Consider the following 18,006-nt stretch of genomic DNA (forward strand, 5'->3'; position numbering starts at 1 on the left):
TATATAATATGCATTTATATGTTATACATTCGTGATATTACCTAATTTGGTAGAATATCAATTCCTTGCCCCTACTGACTGAATGAGATAATTCATGCAAAATATTTAGCAAATTAAGGACATGGTAACAAACCCCAATAATGGCAACCATTACCTGTAAACATACTCAAATACATTGGAAGAAACTTGGAGAAATCCATTTTAAACAAGGACTTTGGGATGAACTCATGATTTTTTCCGTTCAGGGTCAGATAAACAAAATCATAGGTTTCTCTTAAATTACACTCCAGGACTTTATCTCCATACTCTCTCTAGAATGCTTCCTTATACCTTCCATTTCATACATTATGAAATCAACCGGTCCTCATGTAACAATCATCATCATCATCATCATCATCACCATTATAACCATTTCTCCAAAAAACACTTAACAATATTTACAGAGTACTTTACACTTTATAAGGTACTTCCCTTTGTGTTTTCTTCTTCCCACAACCCTCTGTGGTTGACATTGCAAGTACAGAGGAAACAAATCACGTTGCTAGTGTAGGACAGATCTAAGATTCAGAGTCTGATTCTCAGATTGCATATCACAATGATGAATGGGAGATCTGTGCAAAAATTGTACTGCAGACAATTTTTAATAACACCTGCAGGCATATCTCACCTTCAGAGAACAAATTTTGGAAATAATATTTTTGAACTAATCAGTGATTGAGCCTGACCTTAAGGAATGTAGACATTCTCTCTTGTATGTCTCTAGTTGGTGACTGTGGAAAGGGTTCTGAGACCTTGGTTTCCAGCTGCCCCCAAAGCTCTTGCAGCAGACAGAAAAGCAAGCAGGTAATCAGGGTATAGAGTTAAGAACATCTGCTTTCTTATCAGGACTGTAATGTGACAAGGCCAGAAGTATGACGGGTTATGGCATTTTTTTTAAAGACTTAACATTTTTAGAGCAGCTGTAGGTTTACAACAATATTGAAAGGAAGGTACAGAGACTTCCCATATACCCCCAGCTCCACACATGCACAGCCTCCCCCGTTATCATCACTTGCTAGAAAGGTACTTGTTTTCTTTTTTTAACCAAGGATGAACCTACATTGACACATCATAATGACCCAAATCCATAGCTTACCTTAGGGTTCACTCTTGGTGGTGTACATTCTGTGGGTTTGTACAAACAGCATAATGACATCTATCCATCATCGTAATATCATACAGAGTGTTTTGTCACCCTATAAATCCTCTGTGCTCTGCCTCTTCACCTCTTTCCTCACCCTACCTTTGGCAAACACTGATTTTCTTTCCACGTCCATAGTTTTGCCTTTTCCAAAGCATCATATAGTTGGAATCAAACAGTATGTAGCCTTTCAGATTGGCTTTTTTCATTTAATAATATGCATTTGAGGTCCCTCCATGTCTTTTCGTGGCTTGGTAGCTCATTTCTTTTTAGCACTGAATAATATTCCATTATCTGGATGTGCCACAGTTTATTTTTCCATTTACCTGCTTAAGGCCATCTCAGGAGCTTGGGTCATGGATTTCGATGAAGAAAAAATTCTAGGGATGAGCAAGTCTGTTCATTAATGTGTCTAATACTGCAATGTTACCAGGACTCCACATAAATATGTCTAACAGCTTTACAGCGAGAGATAAATGAGGCATGGATGTTTACAAATTATTTGTGTCGTTGGATGGGATGAGAAATGGGAATATGCCAGTTTCCTATTGAAACAACAGTTCAGCAGTTGACAAAACATTCCAGATAACAGGAAGGACTGTCTGTGGGTGCAGTGTGAGTGCTTAGTCACTGCCAGGTAAGACAGGTAATGGAGGCAGATGATTAAATAGAGCTAAAGGAGATAATGCCTCAGCCATTATTATTATTATCCACTAATTATTGCTGTGTTTCCACGATATACCCCAAATGTGGGTGCTGTCTTCATCCTCGAAGGGCTTATATCTGGGGTAGACGAACAGTGCTATTTTTGACTTGTTTTCCTAGTCATTGAGAATATTCGAAGAACATACTTGAGGGTTGGTGGGAGATTTAATGTTTCACATCTATGTTTCTAATTGAGGAAATGTTAGCGTCAAAGTGAATTTTGGAGATTTTGACTATTTTGCTGTGGTGGAAATGAAGAGAAAATATTTTGACCACATATGAAACAAATGAAGAAAAGCTTACCAACCGAATTTTAAAAATAACCAACGAAGGGCTGATTTGGAAGGTTTATTTTTATTTTATCAAGCCCTAACAGAACTCTAAGTTCTGAAAGCAGAAACTTTGGGGAGAATGATTTGGGTGGGTCGACAAAACAGAAAAAGGGTACAGAGTTTGCTGGAAGGAAGACAGGCCTGCCCATTCCCTGCTACTCACCTGGAAAGGTTTTAAACTCTGAAAACAACATAGAACAAACACATCTGCACATCATTAGCATTAAAATAAGGTTCTGTAAGAAGTCAGAATATCCTTTGGGAACAAATTGGTAGAGTCTCAAATCCTTTTCAAATTGCAGAAGAGAACATGTTTTACCTTACCATCCTGTGACTGGTAGAGCCTTGAGAATACCTTGTGTATACATATGTATTTATTTGATTTGTAAAACAGGCCCTTTTCCTTCATAGCCAGAGGAGCCATTCCCAGAAAGCGTGCAGGCAGTCAAAACATTTTCAAATCCCAAAAGCCAAAGGAAACTAGCTTTTGGTTTATTTACTGGGCTTTGTCTTTCTAAACATTTTCTTTTTTAAACTGGCCCTAAAAGGGCAATAAACTAAGTCCCTAGTAGGCCTGAGAGGAGAAAAAAAAAAGATAAAGATTAAAGGACATTCAGCAGGAATGTCCTGCAAATGATGTCTGCCTCAAGATGTATGGTCAGTGAGATAAGTCTAAACAGAAGAACAGTCTAGGACAATCTGTGCTCTCACAAAGCAGCTAAATGATCTCGGCAACATGCTTATCACAAACTCAACCAGGTAGCATATTTGTCAAAAAAAACTTACATGAGGGTTTTTCTCCATCCCAATCTCATTACTATGTGTCAGCAGTGCATTAGGTATTGATGAGGAAATATAAACATTCAAGAAATCGAGTGGTATTTTTTTGCTGGACATGTAGCGGTTGACATAGAAGCAGGTATTAGAAAATAAAGGGTAAGTTCAAGATCTGTGTTCCACAGAAAGAGAATGAAGTGACTTAAACCAAGTTTGGAGTTTCAAATCTCTACAGAATTCCATATTTTGTAAAGAATGAGTCCTTCCCCTTTTAAATACCAAGAGACCAACCCACACAATGTTTAAGTAATTAGCTTCAATCAAAAGTTCAAAGTTGAAAACAAATCGAGAAAATCGAATGGTATGATTGGCAAGGACCCTTTCTTAGTGTCCTAAATGCTGTACTGAAGCCTTCAAAAATAACTAAATACTATAAGAACTGAAATAATATAGATGGGGGTGCAGATGTAGGGACATTGACTGTGTTATGACAGTCCAGAAAGGGACTTCTTCAGGGAATTCACCCGGATCAGATACTTTAAGGTGTGGTTGGATCCCGTAGATCCAGAACAAAACATCATATTTTGTGGCATCTCTCCTTAATAAATCTCTTTAGACCATACATTCATCTGCATATGTGCAAAGTGGGGGTGGGGAAGTAGGCTTACCAAATCCCAGAATTTAAAATTTATGGAGTTTTCACTAAAGCCATCGAGGAGGGAATAGGGCTACCTTTACTGAGTCTCTGCTGTATTCCAGGTATTTATTATTAACCTCTACTTGTCACAACTATCTAGAAAAATAGATAACACTATCACTATTTTTAGAAAGAGAAATATGAAGGTAGTTGTGTTTAAGGAACTTTTCCAAGGTTACTCAGATCAGATTTTTAAGTGAGAGTTGCTTTCAAAGCAACTGACACCAAACGTGCAAGCTTACCACCTTGAGAGGCTGTACCAACTTGAAATTTAATCAGGTCACCTGGTGGCTCGGTCTGTTAAGCATCGAACTCTTGATTTCGGCTCAGGTCATGATCTCACGGTTGTGAAATTGAGCTGGGTGGGGAGCCTACTTAAGATTCTCTCTCTTCCCCCAACCCCCCCCCTCCCCCACTCTCTCAAAAAATAAATAAATAAATAAAAATAATCAGTGGTGGTTTTGGTCCATGGTTAACAAACGCAAAGTCCTGACCCCCTTTTCACAAAGCTCCTTGGGTCCTCTTGATAATTGAATTACCAGGCCTGGCATTTCTTATGCCATCTAGTGAAAGATAGAAGGGTAGCCAAAGGAGGGAAAAAAACAAGAGAAAGAATATTGGATCTGTCAGCTTGGTGGTTTCTCTTAGAGGAAGTAAAAGGAAGACACTTCTTTTCTTCTCTTTTTCTTTTCTTTTTTTTTTTCCTGCCTAAAAGGGAAAGGGTAGCATGGGGTAAAGGTAAATAGAGAATAGTGATGTCGTGACAATGAACCAAACAGCACAGGAGAATTGGTTTGGGGGTAATTTCTCCATCTCCCTGATCATCACATCCTTCACTGAATGAGAGAATATTCTGTTTGGCTTTCAGGCTGAGGTTGTCATGCAAGAAGTGTATATTAATTTCACATTTTCTCATAACTTTCTTTTGAGAATAACCATTTTGGTTTTCTGCTGTTTATTATTTCAAAGGCATCTATATGCTAATATATCTTATGCTAATTATTTTCATGTTTTCCCCTTAGGTTATGCTTCATATCACCCACCGGGGAGGATCATCTCTCATGAAAACTTCCAAATTTGATTTTGAAAATTATTCAGAAAAATTTAAGCCACGCTATCTCCCACTGTAGGAAAGAATATACTCTGGAGGTTCCTATAATTCAAAGAAAATGGACTGGGATAACATTTGGGTTTGCATGCCACCAAAATCCTCTCGAGAAGGACAGCCAGGTACACAAAGCATTTAACATTGTGACATTGAAGTGTTGGAAGAATAATTAAAATAAAAATCTAATAATGTTTTTTTTAGAAATTGCTAAACGACTATGTTTGATCCAGGGACGAGAAAGGGAAAAGCTGTTTTCATTCTCTTGGCATCTGAGGTGTAACTGCTTTACTGCTATAAATACCATATTTTAATTGTGTGTCATCACTTCTTAGCATCATTGCTGGAAAGTTCATTCTAATAATATTAATGCCTGAAGCTGAGTTTCTGCTTAAAGAAAGAATCCGGTAAAAGAGGAATTTCATATAATTAGCTAGTTTGATGTTTTCTTCCAGCTTTTTCTTTACAGTGTTTCGTTTTTGTATTTTGTTGTACTTTGTTTTGAAAGTAGGTTGCAATTTTGTAAAAAAAAAAAAAACATAGGAAATTAGCCAATTAACCTGTCTTAAAAATATTTTTTCAGGCATTTTCTTTGGAAGATAAGCAAGGCCTAAAGAAATGATTTCTCAACATGAGATACTAAAACTTAGATCACTTTGGAGGGTAGTTTACATGTCTCCCTTGGTTAAGAATTAGACCCCTCTTGTCCACAAGCACTGTCAGAGGCACAAGGAAAAGGCACCCCCCCCCCCCCTTCACCTGCTCTTCTCTCCACCTCTCGGTTGCTGCGCCTAATTTCATTTCTATTTCCTAAATGCTTTCACTTGGAGGCCTCCACAATGACTTCATTCTGGCACCTCAGCTGCTGCTCTTTCGCCTCTCGGCTCATGCGAATGCCTCTTGAGCTCCAAGACAGCTGTGTCAGGAGGAGAGTTTCCTTTGAGGGTGGGAAGAAAGGTCTCCTTCTGCAAGGGTGCCGGACAAGCAAACGCGGCTCTCCTCCAGACAGGGGGGTGCTCAGAGCGCCCCGACTCTAGACAGGTGTAGACAGGTACCTGGGCAGTGTGTGCTAGGACTGCAACCAGCATTTCACCATGTACAGTCATCACGTCTCCGTGAACAGGGAGAACCAGGGCTGGGGATACATTTGGTGAACTGGTTAGAAAAAATGATCGTCAGTTAAAGGTACAACAACAGTTTGTTGAAACCTGGCTATGTTCAGTACATTCTAATGAGATAAAAGACCTACCGTAGTTGATGTGCTAATAAGCCTATGCGACCCCTCATTCTTTTCTTCTCGTGCCACTTATTTGCCCGTGACTATAACAAAATAGCCACACATCTCCCCTTCTAAGATTGTGTGCAAAGAAGGATTCGACCTCAGTGCAGCCCCAGCTAAGAAGAAACTTTCTCTTCTCGCTCTTCTCTGAGCATAATTCAAAGACAACTCAAACAGAAAAGCAATTTGTGTGCAGTTAGGCTCCAAAATTTATTAGGTGGAGGTGAACCATGCAATGCGATTAAGGAGGCTGCTCTGAGTATCTTATTCCCTTCATGTACTAAATTCCATAAGGACAGGAAAGAGATCTATCAACAACTGTTAGCCTGTAGCTCTGGAAGGTGGCTGCATTTTGTGGACTGTCAGCAAATACTTGGTGGGCATGACTCAGTCTGTATTAGCAATGAAACTTGGTTCAACAACGCCCCAGAAATGCTGTGTGACCTGCGAGGAGTCGCATTCCTGGGTCCTGTAATGCTCATGGGGCATGCTTCAAAGCACAAGGCTTCAAATAATAGGGACTGGCATCACATAAGCCTGGAGTTGAGTTCCACATCAATACCTTCTAGTTTTCTGACCCAGATGAGTTTCTTGATCTCCTTGAGCCTCGTGCTCCTCGTGGGTAATATGGAAGGGGAAAAAAATTTAAGTTAGCTGTGCAGATTGAGTGTGTGGTGCCCACACCTAGTAAATGCTCAGCTAATGGTCACTACTTCTTTTATCATTATTATTTTTACTAGTTATACTACTTTTAGGATTGTTCTTCTTATTATTAATGACATTAATGTTTGGGTGAAATGTCCAGAATTTTTCCTCATAGAGAACTTAGGTAGTGGGGGTCAGGAGATACACACGTGAGATAGTGTTTTTGCTATGAAATGAAGATGTGGAAACCTCGAGTTTCAAGGGTGATTCACCGGAAGCCTCTGTACCATCACAAAGTGTCCGTAAACACTTTTTGTGGTTAAATCTACCATGTTGCACAAGGTAAAAATAATTTTAAATCCAAGCAAACGGTACTGCTTGTATCTAACCAATGCCAGACATTCAGGTAATATAGGAAAACAAGTCACTTGGAAGATAGATATTTTTATCCTCCCGGCCAAGAATTCAAATGTCCAGCTAATAAAACTGGCCTTTTCACTTGTCTTTGGGGAACCTGAGAGTATGAAAAGCCATTTTGTGAGTGGCTTTTTCCGTTGCTGGTAGCGGTGGTTGTTGATTGCAGGATACAATTTGAAACTCCTGAAGGTTGTGAGGCATGGCATGGATCAGGACGAAGGCTTTCTATAAGAAAAGCCATCTTGCTGATGGAAAAGCCCTAGTGAGCTGCCAGGCCATCTTTGTGGAGCCGGAACATCGTAAGAAAGCCTGCGGTTGGGTCTGTAGGCCATTAAAAAGTTTCAGCCTCACTACTAAACAAGAGAAGAGTCAAGAGTCTTGCGTTTGCCTCAAAAACACACGCCCCTCACAGACAGAAAAGTCAGATGTTAATTAAGCCTTTGAAGGGTTAGAGTGGATCATGCCATTCCATATCAAAAAGTCAGTTTTGACTTCTAATTGCATGCCAAAACAAACCAACCAACCAACCTGCAAATGTATTTGCTAACAAAGGTTCTTATTGCACACAAGTCACATTTAAAGTAAAAAGACAAATCTTTGTTTCTTTGTATTTGGAATGGTTCGAAGCCCAGCAGAGCCTTCATTGAGTCTATATTTGTATGTTCCATTTACTTTTTACCATTTCCTGTGGATTTCCTTCTTCATGAAGCCATCCCTCAAAGGAAATGCTGACAATAAATTAATGTCCATACCTTGGTATATTTTATGGTGTTTCATTTTAAGTATTCACACTTGGATTCGAGTGCAGCATCCTTTACCTTTGCTCAGCATATAGTAGAGGCTAAATAAATAGCAATTAAAAGAGACAGGCTCTCTAAAGTTACAGCAATATTTCCCTAGATTTTCTTTTCATTCTGTCATTCTTCTGTGAAGTTCGTGTAATTTGTCCTCAAATGGGCAAGATTTGGGATTGTTCACAGTCACAAGTGAGAGAACAAAATAAGAGATTTTCATTTGTAAGATTGCCTTTCTCTTATCTATTGGTCTTGCCTCCCAGACTGTCTGTCTGTCTCTGGAAAGCAAAGTCAATAAAAATGATTAGAGCTGGCATCTCACAAATGTACACCCTTAAACCATGAAGCAGTAATGCTGTGCAGGAAATATTTTTCTGACCTTTTCAAATTGCATCCAACTGTCTCGGGAATTTCTCAGTGACTAGAGGTAATAAGGTTCAATCCGTTTTACTGGCTGGCTTCAAATTTAGTTCCTCCACATCTCTAACTTATCTATTCTTTGCATCTTGGCTCTGGCATCCATTCAGCACAGAAATCCATGCATCTAATCTTTTCTCCCCCTTCTCAGGTTTTGCTAAAGGATCACACTGTGGAATCTACAACCGTGACAAACTTCTGCACTTACTGCCCCTTGAAAAACAAAATATTGGCATGGGAAGGTTAGTGGGCATGTTGTCTTTTCCGAAGCCCTTGTTGAATGTAATTAGCTTGTAGATTTCATCCCTGTCCTACACCACAGTTTTTACCTACGTGATTTATGCCTCAGTAATCTTCATTGTGTGAAACTTTTCCAACTTAACTATATCACAGGCACTCTGTAGAATATTAAAGGGGCAAACCTATGCGAATTTCTTTTGTGTTAAATTTTGATTTTTTTTTCTGCGAGTCCAAACGCAATGGGCATACTCTTCACCAGCAACCTGCACCCGCCCCCAGTAAGGACAGGAGTCATCCAAGTGTGACGCGCTAAAAGGCAGCTGGGCCCCCCCCCTTCGTCACCATGTTCCCTGAAGGAAAACAGAGAACAGAAGCTGGGGACACGTTTCTTGACCTCACAAAAGTGTTGGATGTCAGGAAGCCTTGACAAGGAGTTCAGAAATCTTGTCTTACTTTTCATATTTAGAGCATCTCCGTGCTGTGATTCTGGGGAGCTACCAGTGTTTCCTCGTTCCTCCAAATTCAACACACACTGTTGTTCCCACCCATCGCCTGCGCCCTGCCTTCTGCGGCGGTGATTAGAATCTTGGCTGGAAGTTCCTGTGGTCAGTGGGGCTTGGAGCCTCTTTCTGGAGCCTCTCTCTGTTCATGGGCAAATAGCCACCAGGAGGAAGAAATCTTTTTGAAGTTGCCCTTCTAAGAGTCTGTGTTTGCTTGTACACTAATTGTCAAGTTTGATCATCATAAGATAATTGGCTTTATAGAAATGAGATCATTTCAAACAACTCTATTCAGAAAAAAAGTTTAAAAAAAAATAAGTTTAGAGGGAAGAGGATGAAGAACAGGCTGGTTTTTTTCACTCACGTGCAGCAATGTGTTTTTTTTTTTTTTTCTTAAAAGAAAGTGAGTAGACTTATGCAAAAGCTCATCTTCATAATATAGCCTATTTTTTTTTTTCATTTGACAAAACAAAAATAATGGAGTTGGTGACAGTTGAAAGAAAAGATACAAAGTATGTTTAAGAATGGGTGTTTTTTGAAGTTGCTACTTCGTCATATGAAACTCAATCCATCTTGCTACTAGATGTTGACCTGGAAAGGGACAACAGTCCTCATGTTATCCCTTTACAGCCTGGGTGTGGGTAGCTGGTATTTTGTTCAGTAAAGACGAGGTATTCGGGCAGTTTTGCAAAGTCAGACTTACCCACTGTTTGCCGTGCAGGGCAGTGTTTTTACCACCAGCCGGGGCAGAGTGAGGGCTTCCCAGGGTGACAGTCGCTTGAATGGAACTGTGTGGTGCTCCTGACGGTGGTTCATGTAGGTGCGCATATGCCTGTGTGCACGCGTGCAAGCGCGTGTGAGGTGCCCAAGGTGTGCACACGAACTTGAGTGTGGCATTGGAAGACACCAAGCAGCTCCAAAACCAAGTGGCTTCTCAGCTCTGCCTGGGGACCTCAGGGTCTCAGTGGATTGCAGACTTTGCTCTGCCCAGGAACCCTCCCAGAACAGAGAGGGGGCTCGGCCTGCGGGCTCAGATTATTGTACAGTGGGCACCTCCTGTTTCCCGTTTCTAAGATCTTTCCTACCGTCGGGACCTGGAGGTAGAACAAAATCGGTGTCCAGCCCTTCCACTGCAAGTGTAAAGTGACTTGAATGTGGTGGGACAAAGGCATGAGGCAGCGCGGGGCTCCATTTGCCATGGCTTGTTTTGTTTTGCTGGGTAGTCTTAGAGTTGGAGCGCGATTGGGGAACGAAGGGGGAATTGCCAGGTGGAGAGGGTAAGGGGGATGAGAGGCCTGATTAGCAGTGCGGTGGAGACTAATTACTAGTCCTTCCTTATTGGGTAACTGCTATTTCCTGGGTGTGGCCTGCATCGCTCAAAACCACCCTTGCTCTTCCGAGGCCCCCCGGGAAGACGGGCTAACTACTCGGTTTACGGGGGGGGGGCGCAAAGTGAGGCGTGAGACCGTTGAAACGGAGTTTGTTTCTGAGCGGCAGGGCCATTGTATGAAGAGAGTTGTTTTTACACGGAAAGGAAGGAAATAACTCGTACCCAGTGGGCTTTGACCTTCCCTCTTCCTCTTTCCCCCTCCTCTGTCGCCTCCTTCCTCCTCTCGCAGGGCTTCTCCTCCTTTTTCTTTTCTCAAAGAGAGAATCAAAGGAGACCCAGCTGCTGAAACGCCATCCCACTGTGCCTCCTGCGACAGCGCATTCTTCTTTTCGTGCTTGCTGTTCAGCTACTTACTTGTTTTGAAAGTTTGATAAAGGGCGCCGAGTTCTGCCTCTAGTGGCTTCTATCATTTTCACATAAGGTAATTTTTATTACCTTAAAAGAGTACTACAGACGGCAGAAGATGGCGATTACAGGCTGTCCTCACAAGTTCACATTCTGCCCCGCCTAATCTGCCGTTCGTTCGTCCGAGTTAATGATTTATCGGGGTGAAAGAATGGATTGAGGGAGGCAGAGACGCAAAGGTATTTTTGTGAGTAGCCCAGCAAAACCTGTTTCTCCAAATATTATGTTTCTAAATCAGGATTGAACTTCAATTAAGGTCTCTTTTCTTCTTCTATTTGCCTCACATATCAATATTACAAAAATAAACATGTATGATTGCCGAAGCAGGCTTGTTATTGTGGCCTTGGCTCGATGGAGATGTCGATGCCCGAGGATTCAATTTCGCTCTTACAGTGATAACTAATACGCTCCAATTTGTTTCTCGGGGAAGGAGCTTGGTTATTTATTCCAGGTAAACTGGGCTGCTTCTGTTGCCACAGCATCGAGTAGTCCCTGAAACTGAGGCTGGCCACCTGATGGGGCCTCCTTTGTTCCCAGGCATATCAGAAGACAGAAAGGACTCAAATCTTCACCAGGCTGGTAGAATCTCAAAAGCTCAGTCACCACCGTTCACTGCAAATATATCTCTTCCTAGAGTGGGTGTTCTGGAAATTCAGACTGCATCTCACTTGCAATAAATAGCCCCCTTTAAAATTTCAAACAGAACCCCACAGGAAAAGCAGCATGGCTTTAGATGGAAAGATGATTTCAAGCTCTCTCTCTCTCTCTTTCTCTGAGGTCTGTTGAATATGCATGTGATCCCAGCCCAGAGTTCTTCCAGGAAAATCTTTATGTTTGCACAGGTCTCCTTCAATTCCCACTATCATCCTTATTGGAAATAAATCTAAATAAATCAAAATAATCTAAACAAGGATAAATTGTTCCGAAACTCTCTGCCACACACAGTTCATCTCCCACACTTTGCTTTCCATTACTGCTGAGGGAAGGGAAATGATGGCATCAGCTTTAAATCTATAGATTTAGTAGCGGGCACCTGCCTGTGCCTCTGTGATATACTGGCGATCTCCACTTATTGTTGGGGTTGCGGCAGTATTTATTTTTCCTTAATTGGAACCCCACGGATACCCCGTGGGATTTCCTCCCTTTGGCTAGACAGTATATCCATATAGACATAGAGCATAGCCACCGTGGTCTACTGTAATAGTATAGTCAGAAATATCAACATGGGGATCAAAATTAAACCAACACCTGGGCTAATGGAGTTTCTAGACTGGCTTTTGATATTATTAAGAAGACACCATTTTTCTCAGTGTTTATCTTTGGAGTTAAAGCAATGTCAGCAGAAATTCAAATTGAATATGCTTTATCACGATGTTTCCTCTTCTGTTTAATTCTTCATCGGGTTGCTTCCAGGGGTGAGGGATGACTGATAAAATTACCAAGTACCCCACGTAATGGACAAGTAAACAAGAAACACGAGAGGTTTGGGCACACTATGTGAAAACGTTACCCTTTTATTATATCTTCTTCCTTTTTAAGTGAATGAATATGTTAAGATCAGCTTTACACAAATGCTTTGAAAGCTCAATTTTCTTAAAATTACATTAATTACAGTGAAATTAACAAGTAAATCCCCTTTATGTTAACTTAGTGTCAAAACAGGATTCATCACCTTGGACATCAGAGGGCCCCTTCATTGTCTTTATTTGTGCTTCCAGCATTTGCATTTGCTTATCCCTTGTGCTATTTTTATTTTTGTCATTGGAGTTCATGAAGACTTAATCATCAGCCCTCTAATTTTCCAGAAAAAAAAAAAAATGTTGATTTATTGAACTGACTGCCGAAAAAGAAGAGGAAGACGAAGATGAAGAAGATCAATCTGACCTTGTAGGTTAATAGTAGGGAACAAAACACATTCATAATTAGAAGAGAAAAGGACTTTCCTTGTTCCTTCCAGTTTATAATAAAAAGCCCCTCGCCAAAGTGTCTTAGAAAATAATGCATTCAGACTGAGTCGAATTACCGCCTAGCAGATTCTATTTATCTGTAGCTTAAAAAGCAGCTGCGTTTTTGTAAAAAGCAATGAATGTGGCAGTCCTACTTAAAGGTAGGAGAAAAAGAACACCCCTTGTTTTGTAATAAGGGGATTTTCAATTTAAAAGAGAGAGCGAGCCTGTTGTGTGAAGTACGGTTATTACATTCACTGTATTCTATCTCACCCACCAGGAGGCTAATAATGAAGGGCCGGGGAAGGAGGCCAGTGCTAGGAGGGTTATCTCACTGCCTCAGATGCTGGATAAGTCGAAGGAAGCAGAATCGCTTTTGGATGACATTCAGAAAGGCCGGAGTGATTATTTGGGAGAGAAAAGCCTGCCTATTCTTTTCCAAGGTAAACAGTTCATTTCATCCGTCAGCTGCACGTTTCGATGTAAAAATATGTTTATGTAAAGATATCTATAAAGTTTGCCTTTAAAAAAAAATCATTTTAGGTGCGTGACTGTTCCCCTGGCCTGCCCATCCACTGATGAATTATTAGCAACGTGCCTTAGACAAAGGACGCACGGGAGCCCCACCACACCTAGAGCCACGCTTTGAAGGATCTGCCAAGCTCACTTTTAATCATGAGAAAGAAATTACCCACATGGAGTCAGCAGAAAATGAGAAAGTAGAGCTCGTGCTGCGAATAATTCCAGCAAGTGCCAAGGGGCTAGTTGAGGAATGGCTTCATGAAGTGAATATCTTTAGCTTGTACTTAGGGTTTGGTTAGCGTATAATCATTTTCTCTTTTAGGAGCGTTGACTATCCTCAGTGTCTTTCCTCACTAAAGAGTGCTCAGAGCATTCGTCAGGATGTTGACAGATTTAATATCAGTCTCGTCCTTGTTGTTATTTACTATGACTAATTTTACATGTGCAGATATGCAAAAATCAATTTAGGCGGAGAGGCGCTCCGGAGCCAACGACTGTTAACCGCTGTATGTGTGTGTGTCTCGCTTGCGAGTGGATGTCCAGTAATTTCTGTCTCTGTGTGTGTACGTGCCCTTGTTCTTGTCTTCTCTGCGTTGTGCCATAGGTTGGGAGGTTTGGCCAGCCAATGCCTGCTCAGATGTGGTCTGAGGCTTTCATTTGATTTTTGGACCAGGAAAAAAAGAATGTGTCACATCATGATTAATGGTCAATCTGAATTTTCAATTCATATGAAAGGAGAAGGGGGAGGAGGATATGAGCCCAGTGATGAGACTAACCTTTTCCCTTTGGGAAGAGCATGATTCAAATTAAACATCACTTTCAGTGTGAAATTAGTTTGAAGGCTTCTTTTTTTTCTCCCCCCGTGCCTGGTTTAACTCCATGGTGGCTGCTCCTGCAGAGAGGACCCTTCCATCCGGCCTCTGTGCCCGAATCTGTTCCCAGTAGGCCATAGTTCCTCTTCTTTTGTTTTATTTTTCTAAAGACCAGGTCCAAGAAACCAAAAAAAAAAAAAAAAAAAAAGAATATTTTACTATAAAAGCATCATTATTCACAAGATAAGATTTTCCCCAAAACATGTTATTTCTTTGTGTCCCACTTATGTTTCCAAAAAAGAAAAATAAATAAACAAACAAATAAGTAAACATGTAAATAATGTTCTTCTTTTGAGGATAATTTTGCCAGGGAGGAGGAATAGGGAAAGCGAGGGATCCTTTCCAAAGACCTTTGAGTGCCCTCTGTTTTATGCCAGTTTCTGCTAGCCGAGTGAGCCACATTGGAGAACAGCAGCCCCAAACCCCAAGCTTTCCCTCAGTTCTCTAGTTCCCCACGTAACCGAGTCACAGGATCGCCATGTCAACCTGCAGCAGCTCTGGCTTCAAGCAAGCATATGCCGGGACAGTCTGAAACTACCCTTCAGTACCTACCAGAGACTCAGGCCCAAGCTTGTAGAAAGAACCCACTGTCCATGGAAACGCTGGGCCGCTTGCCCATCTGTGCACATTCTGGATGCCACAGTTAGGCGTCATCAGGATTTGATATTCCATTGATGCTCTTTCTGGAATTTGGTGGCTTGTAGAGAAAGGACAAGTATAGAAAAGGCCAAGAGACAGGCTCGTTCTTCCATGTCTTTTCAAAAAGAAGATGCTAGGGCTTTGTAATCCCTTTCCTACAGGAAGAGAGGTGTGGTGGGGGAGGGGAAGCAGCTGGGTGGGTGAGGTAGGGGAGGGGAGGCAGCTGGGGGCAGAGGTAGAGGTGGAGTGGGGGAGGTGGAAGGTGGAGGCAGATGAGCAGCTGTGTTTATTTTAATACATATCATTTAACCCTCACCTAAAAACAAATTGGAGAGGTTTGGGAGTGCATTAATCTGGACCCAATTAGCATGTCTTTCTCCTTCAAAAGTGCAACCTGAGATTAATGAATATAAAGTAGAGTTTCAGATGCAGTGCTTAAATCATTTGCATGTTTCATGCATGATAATTGAATTTATGTATGCACTTCCTATCATTTAACTATTTCCAGTCTCCTCCCTGTGATTCACACAAACCAAGATTTCATTACAGTAACCTCCAGGTGGAAATAACTTGCCTAGACCTTACTCCTAATGAGGAACTCAAGTTCTTGTTTCTTTTATTTGAATTTGAATCATACGATATTTTTTTAAAAAGCAGAGGGAAGTTCTTATTAGTCTGGGACAGTCTTTTAGGAGTTGGTAAATAGGCATTCTGAGTTTATTTTTGGAAGGCCAGAAAATCCATGCGAACTTATGGCATTGACTTATCAGTGGTCACAGAGAATTGGGTTTCAGTGTGGTCACTTATCAATATATTAATAACTCTGAGAGCAATGTCACTTTAATGCAGCATAAAGAACGTTCTTGGGCTCTGGGCCTGAGGTATTTAGATCCCTGGGAGATTTAGTGCACCGGATTGTTTCTGGCATAGACCCTGGCTTCTATAGATGTGGGTGGGGGGATGGTGTCAGCCTCCATGAAGGTCTGTAGATGGGCAGTTAGCACTTGTGGTCTCTTAGTATGTTGTAGGGTTTTTTTCTCTTTTTTTTTTCTTTCTGTTTTGTTATTTAGGTGTAGAAGGCTTAATGCTGACTTAGTGTGAGCAGGTGCTAAGTTTCCCCCTCTCCACCTGCCCCAGAATGAAAAGTCTGAAAGCTGGCAGTGGGCATGGAAGAGAGCTTCCTGGGGAAGAAGGTGAAGCAAGCGGCTTAAAATAAATCCCCTGGTTTCAGTTCGTATCAGTGATTTGTCTGTCTTCTGTCTTTCCTCATGTGTTTCCAAGTCCGATGTCAAAGTGATAAGCTTTTCTCCAGGAATTCTTCCCAGTGTCCTTTGTTTTTGGTGAATTCAATGGCTGAGTGTCGCTGAGTGTCTCTGGTCTTGTTTCCTGGTCCTTGTAGCTAAGAATGTCGTTGAAGGATAAACTCTTGTTAATTTGTGATGTCACAATTTAAGTGTGCTTCCCGTCACTTATGTGTAGTTTAAAATGTTCCTTAATGTAGCATGAAATGATTGGTTAGCTTTGAAATGGTTGTGAAGTCATGTGAAGAAAATAAGTTTTGCATCCGACCAAGATAAATTCACTCTAGTGCTTTATGGCTTTTTATTCCTATGTGATAGTAATAAAGTCTCATGTAGGGATGGAAGCCATGAAATACATTGTGAAAAATCATCAACTAAGAAGGGGCCATCAGTATAGAAAACGGTAGCCTGTGCAGCTGTGAACATGATGGAGAAATGACTTAGTGCATAGCTCTGCTACATGTTTGGTGTCTCTTTGAGTTTCTTTATCCTTAGGTTTTTGACAGCTAAGGAATCTAGGTTACAAGAGTTGATTCATCTTCGTAATCATCGATTTACATGCACATTCGGGTTTGCACATTTCTGTTTATCATACATTTTTCTCCGTGTCCTATTATCCAATGCGTTCTAGGAGAACTGTTAATAGCCCACCAGTCTGGTAGGCAGTGATCAGTCCTCCCGTGGCTTCTTTCTCCCGTGGCAGTCTTTATTCTGACACAAAGAAGGAATCGTCAAGTCAGACTTGACCTCTTGGAAATGTGGTCCAGATTGCTCTACTCCCAAGCTCCAAAAAGGTGTACATTGCATGGGCTAGATCAACGCCTCCTCAGATCCATAAATCCACCAGGCCAGTTCCATGTACACGTGTAGCTCCGGTAGGGAAACACCCACTGTGGGAGAAGGAGGAGGGCTTCAGGGTGGAGTCAGGTTCTCCTCTCTGCCACTTGGAGCCCTGGGGCAAGTCTTTTCACTCTTTGTCTTTAAGATTGGGAGAAGTAACACGGCTGGCAAGGTTGTTGTAAGGATTAAATGAAGAAATGTATACAGGACCTGGCAAATTATTGAGCGCGTCCGAACAACAACAACAAAAAAGCCCATGAGATTTGTTTTTCTATTTTCTTCCCTTTCTTCCCACTCTCCTCCCCCTCCCCTTTCCCTGCCCTCCCCTCCCCACCCCTCCCTTTGGACATTGGTCCAAAAACAGAACCTTTGAGAGAGCAAAGAGTTCTTCTAGAATATCAAGTTGCACCTCCTTTCCATATGTGGCTTAAATGCCTTGGTTGGGTTCATAGTTTCATTTTTTTCTAAATGAATTATGTTAATGTTGATGATTGACCTATTTCACTTCTCTTTTTTCCTGTACATACATTTTTCCTTGATCTGTTTTAATATTGACTATTGACCTATACTCTTTTTTACTGGTTTTCTGTATTTTTTTTCGATGAGAATTCTAATAAAGATTATTTGTGTTATCTTTTGCCTCTCCATTTCCTCCACACAATGGGATTTTAGCTTGTGCTCTGAAAATGTGTGGGCTGCCCCTGTAAGATAAATGCTGCCTTTTCCTTGGAAACTGCCCAGGGCAAGGCAGAGAGAACCTTATTCTCCCTGCATTTGCATATCAATGGACTTGGGGAAGTTTGTCAGTTTAGTTGTAACTTTGGTGCTGGTTTAACTTTTAAACGTATAGAAGTTATCATTTGACTTTATCATGAAAGTCTGTAGAATACTTGTGAATAAAGAAAAGGACTTCACAAGTACACAAATGCCAAAACTTTAAAAATAAAAAAGTTGTAGAATGATGTAAGTGTATTACATGCTGTAAAAAAATAGAACATGGTGC

At 41.1% G+C, this 18,006-nt stretch overlaps 1 protein-coding gene across 1 annotated transcript in view; it reads left to right on the forward strand.

Moving 5' to 3' along the window:
* LOC132693916 (uncharacterized) overlaps positions 1–17,635 on the forward strand; it is a 70,596-nt gene extending 52,961 nt beyond the window's left edge. The window contains exons 7-10 of the mRNA XM_078449574.2: positions 4,714–4,921; positions 8,500–8,590; positions 13,110–13,272; positions 13,373–17,635. Of these exons, the coding sequence (XP_078305700.2) occupies positions 4,861–4,921; positions 8,500–8,590; positions 13,110–13,272; positions 13,373–13,408 (351 nt within the window). The 5' untranslated portion in view covers positions 4,714–4,860 and the 3' untranslated portion in view covers positions 13,409–17,635. The remainder of the gene's footprint in view (positions 1–4,713; positions 4,922–8,499; positions 8,591–13,109; positions 13,273–13,372) is intronic.
* Positions 17,636–18,006: the final 371 nt, after the last annotated feature.

Source organism: Panthera onca, chromosome B4 (genome assembly GCF_046562875.1).
Source record: "Panthera onca isolate mPanOnc1 chromosome B4, mPanOnc1 haplotype 2, whole genome shotgun sequence".
NCBI lineage: Eukaryota > Metazoa > Chordata > Mammalia > Carnivora > Felidae > Panthera > Panthera onca.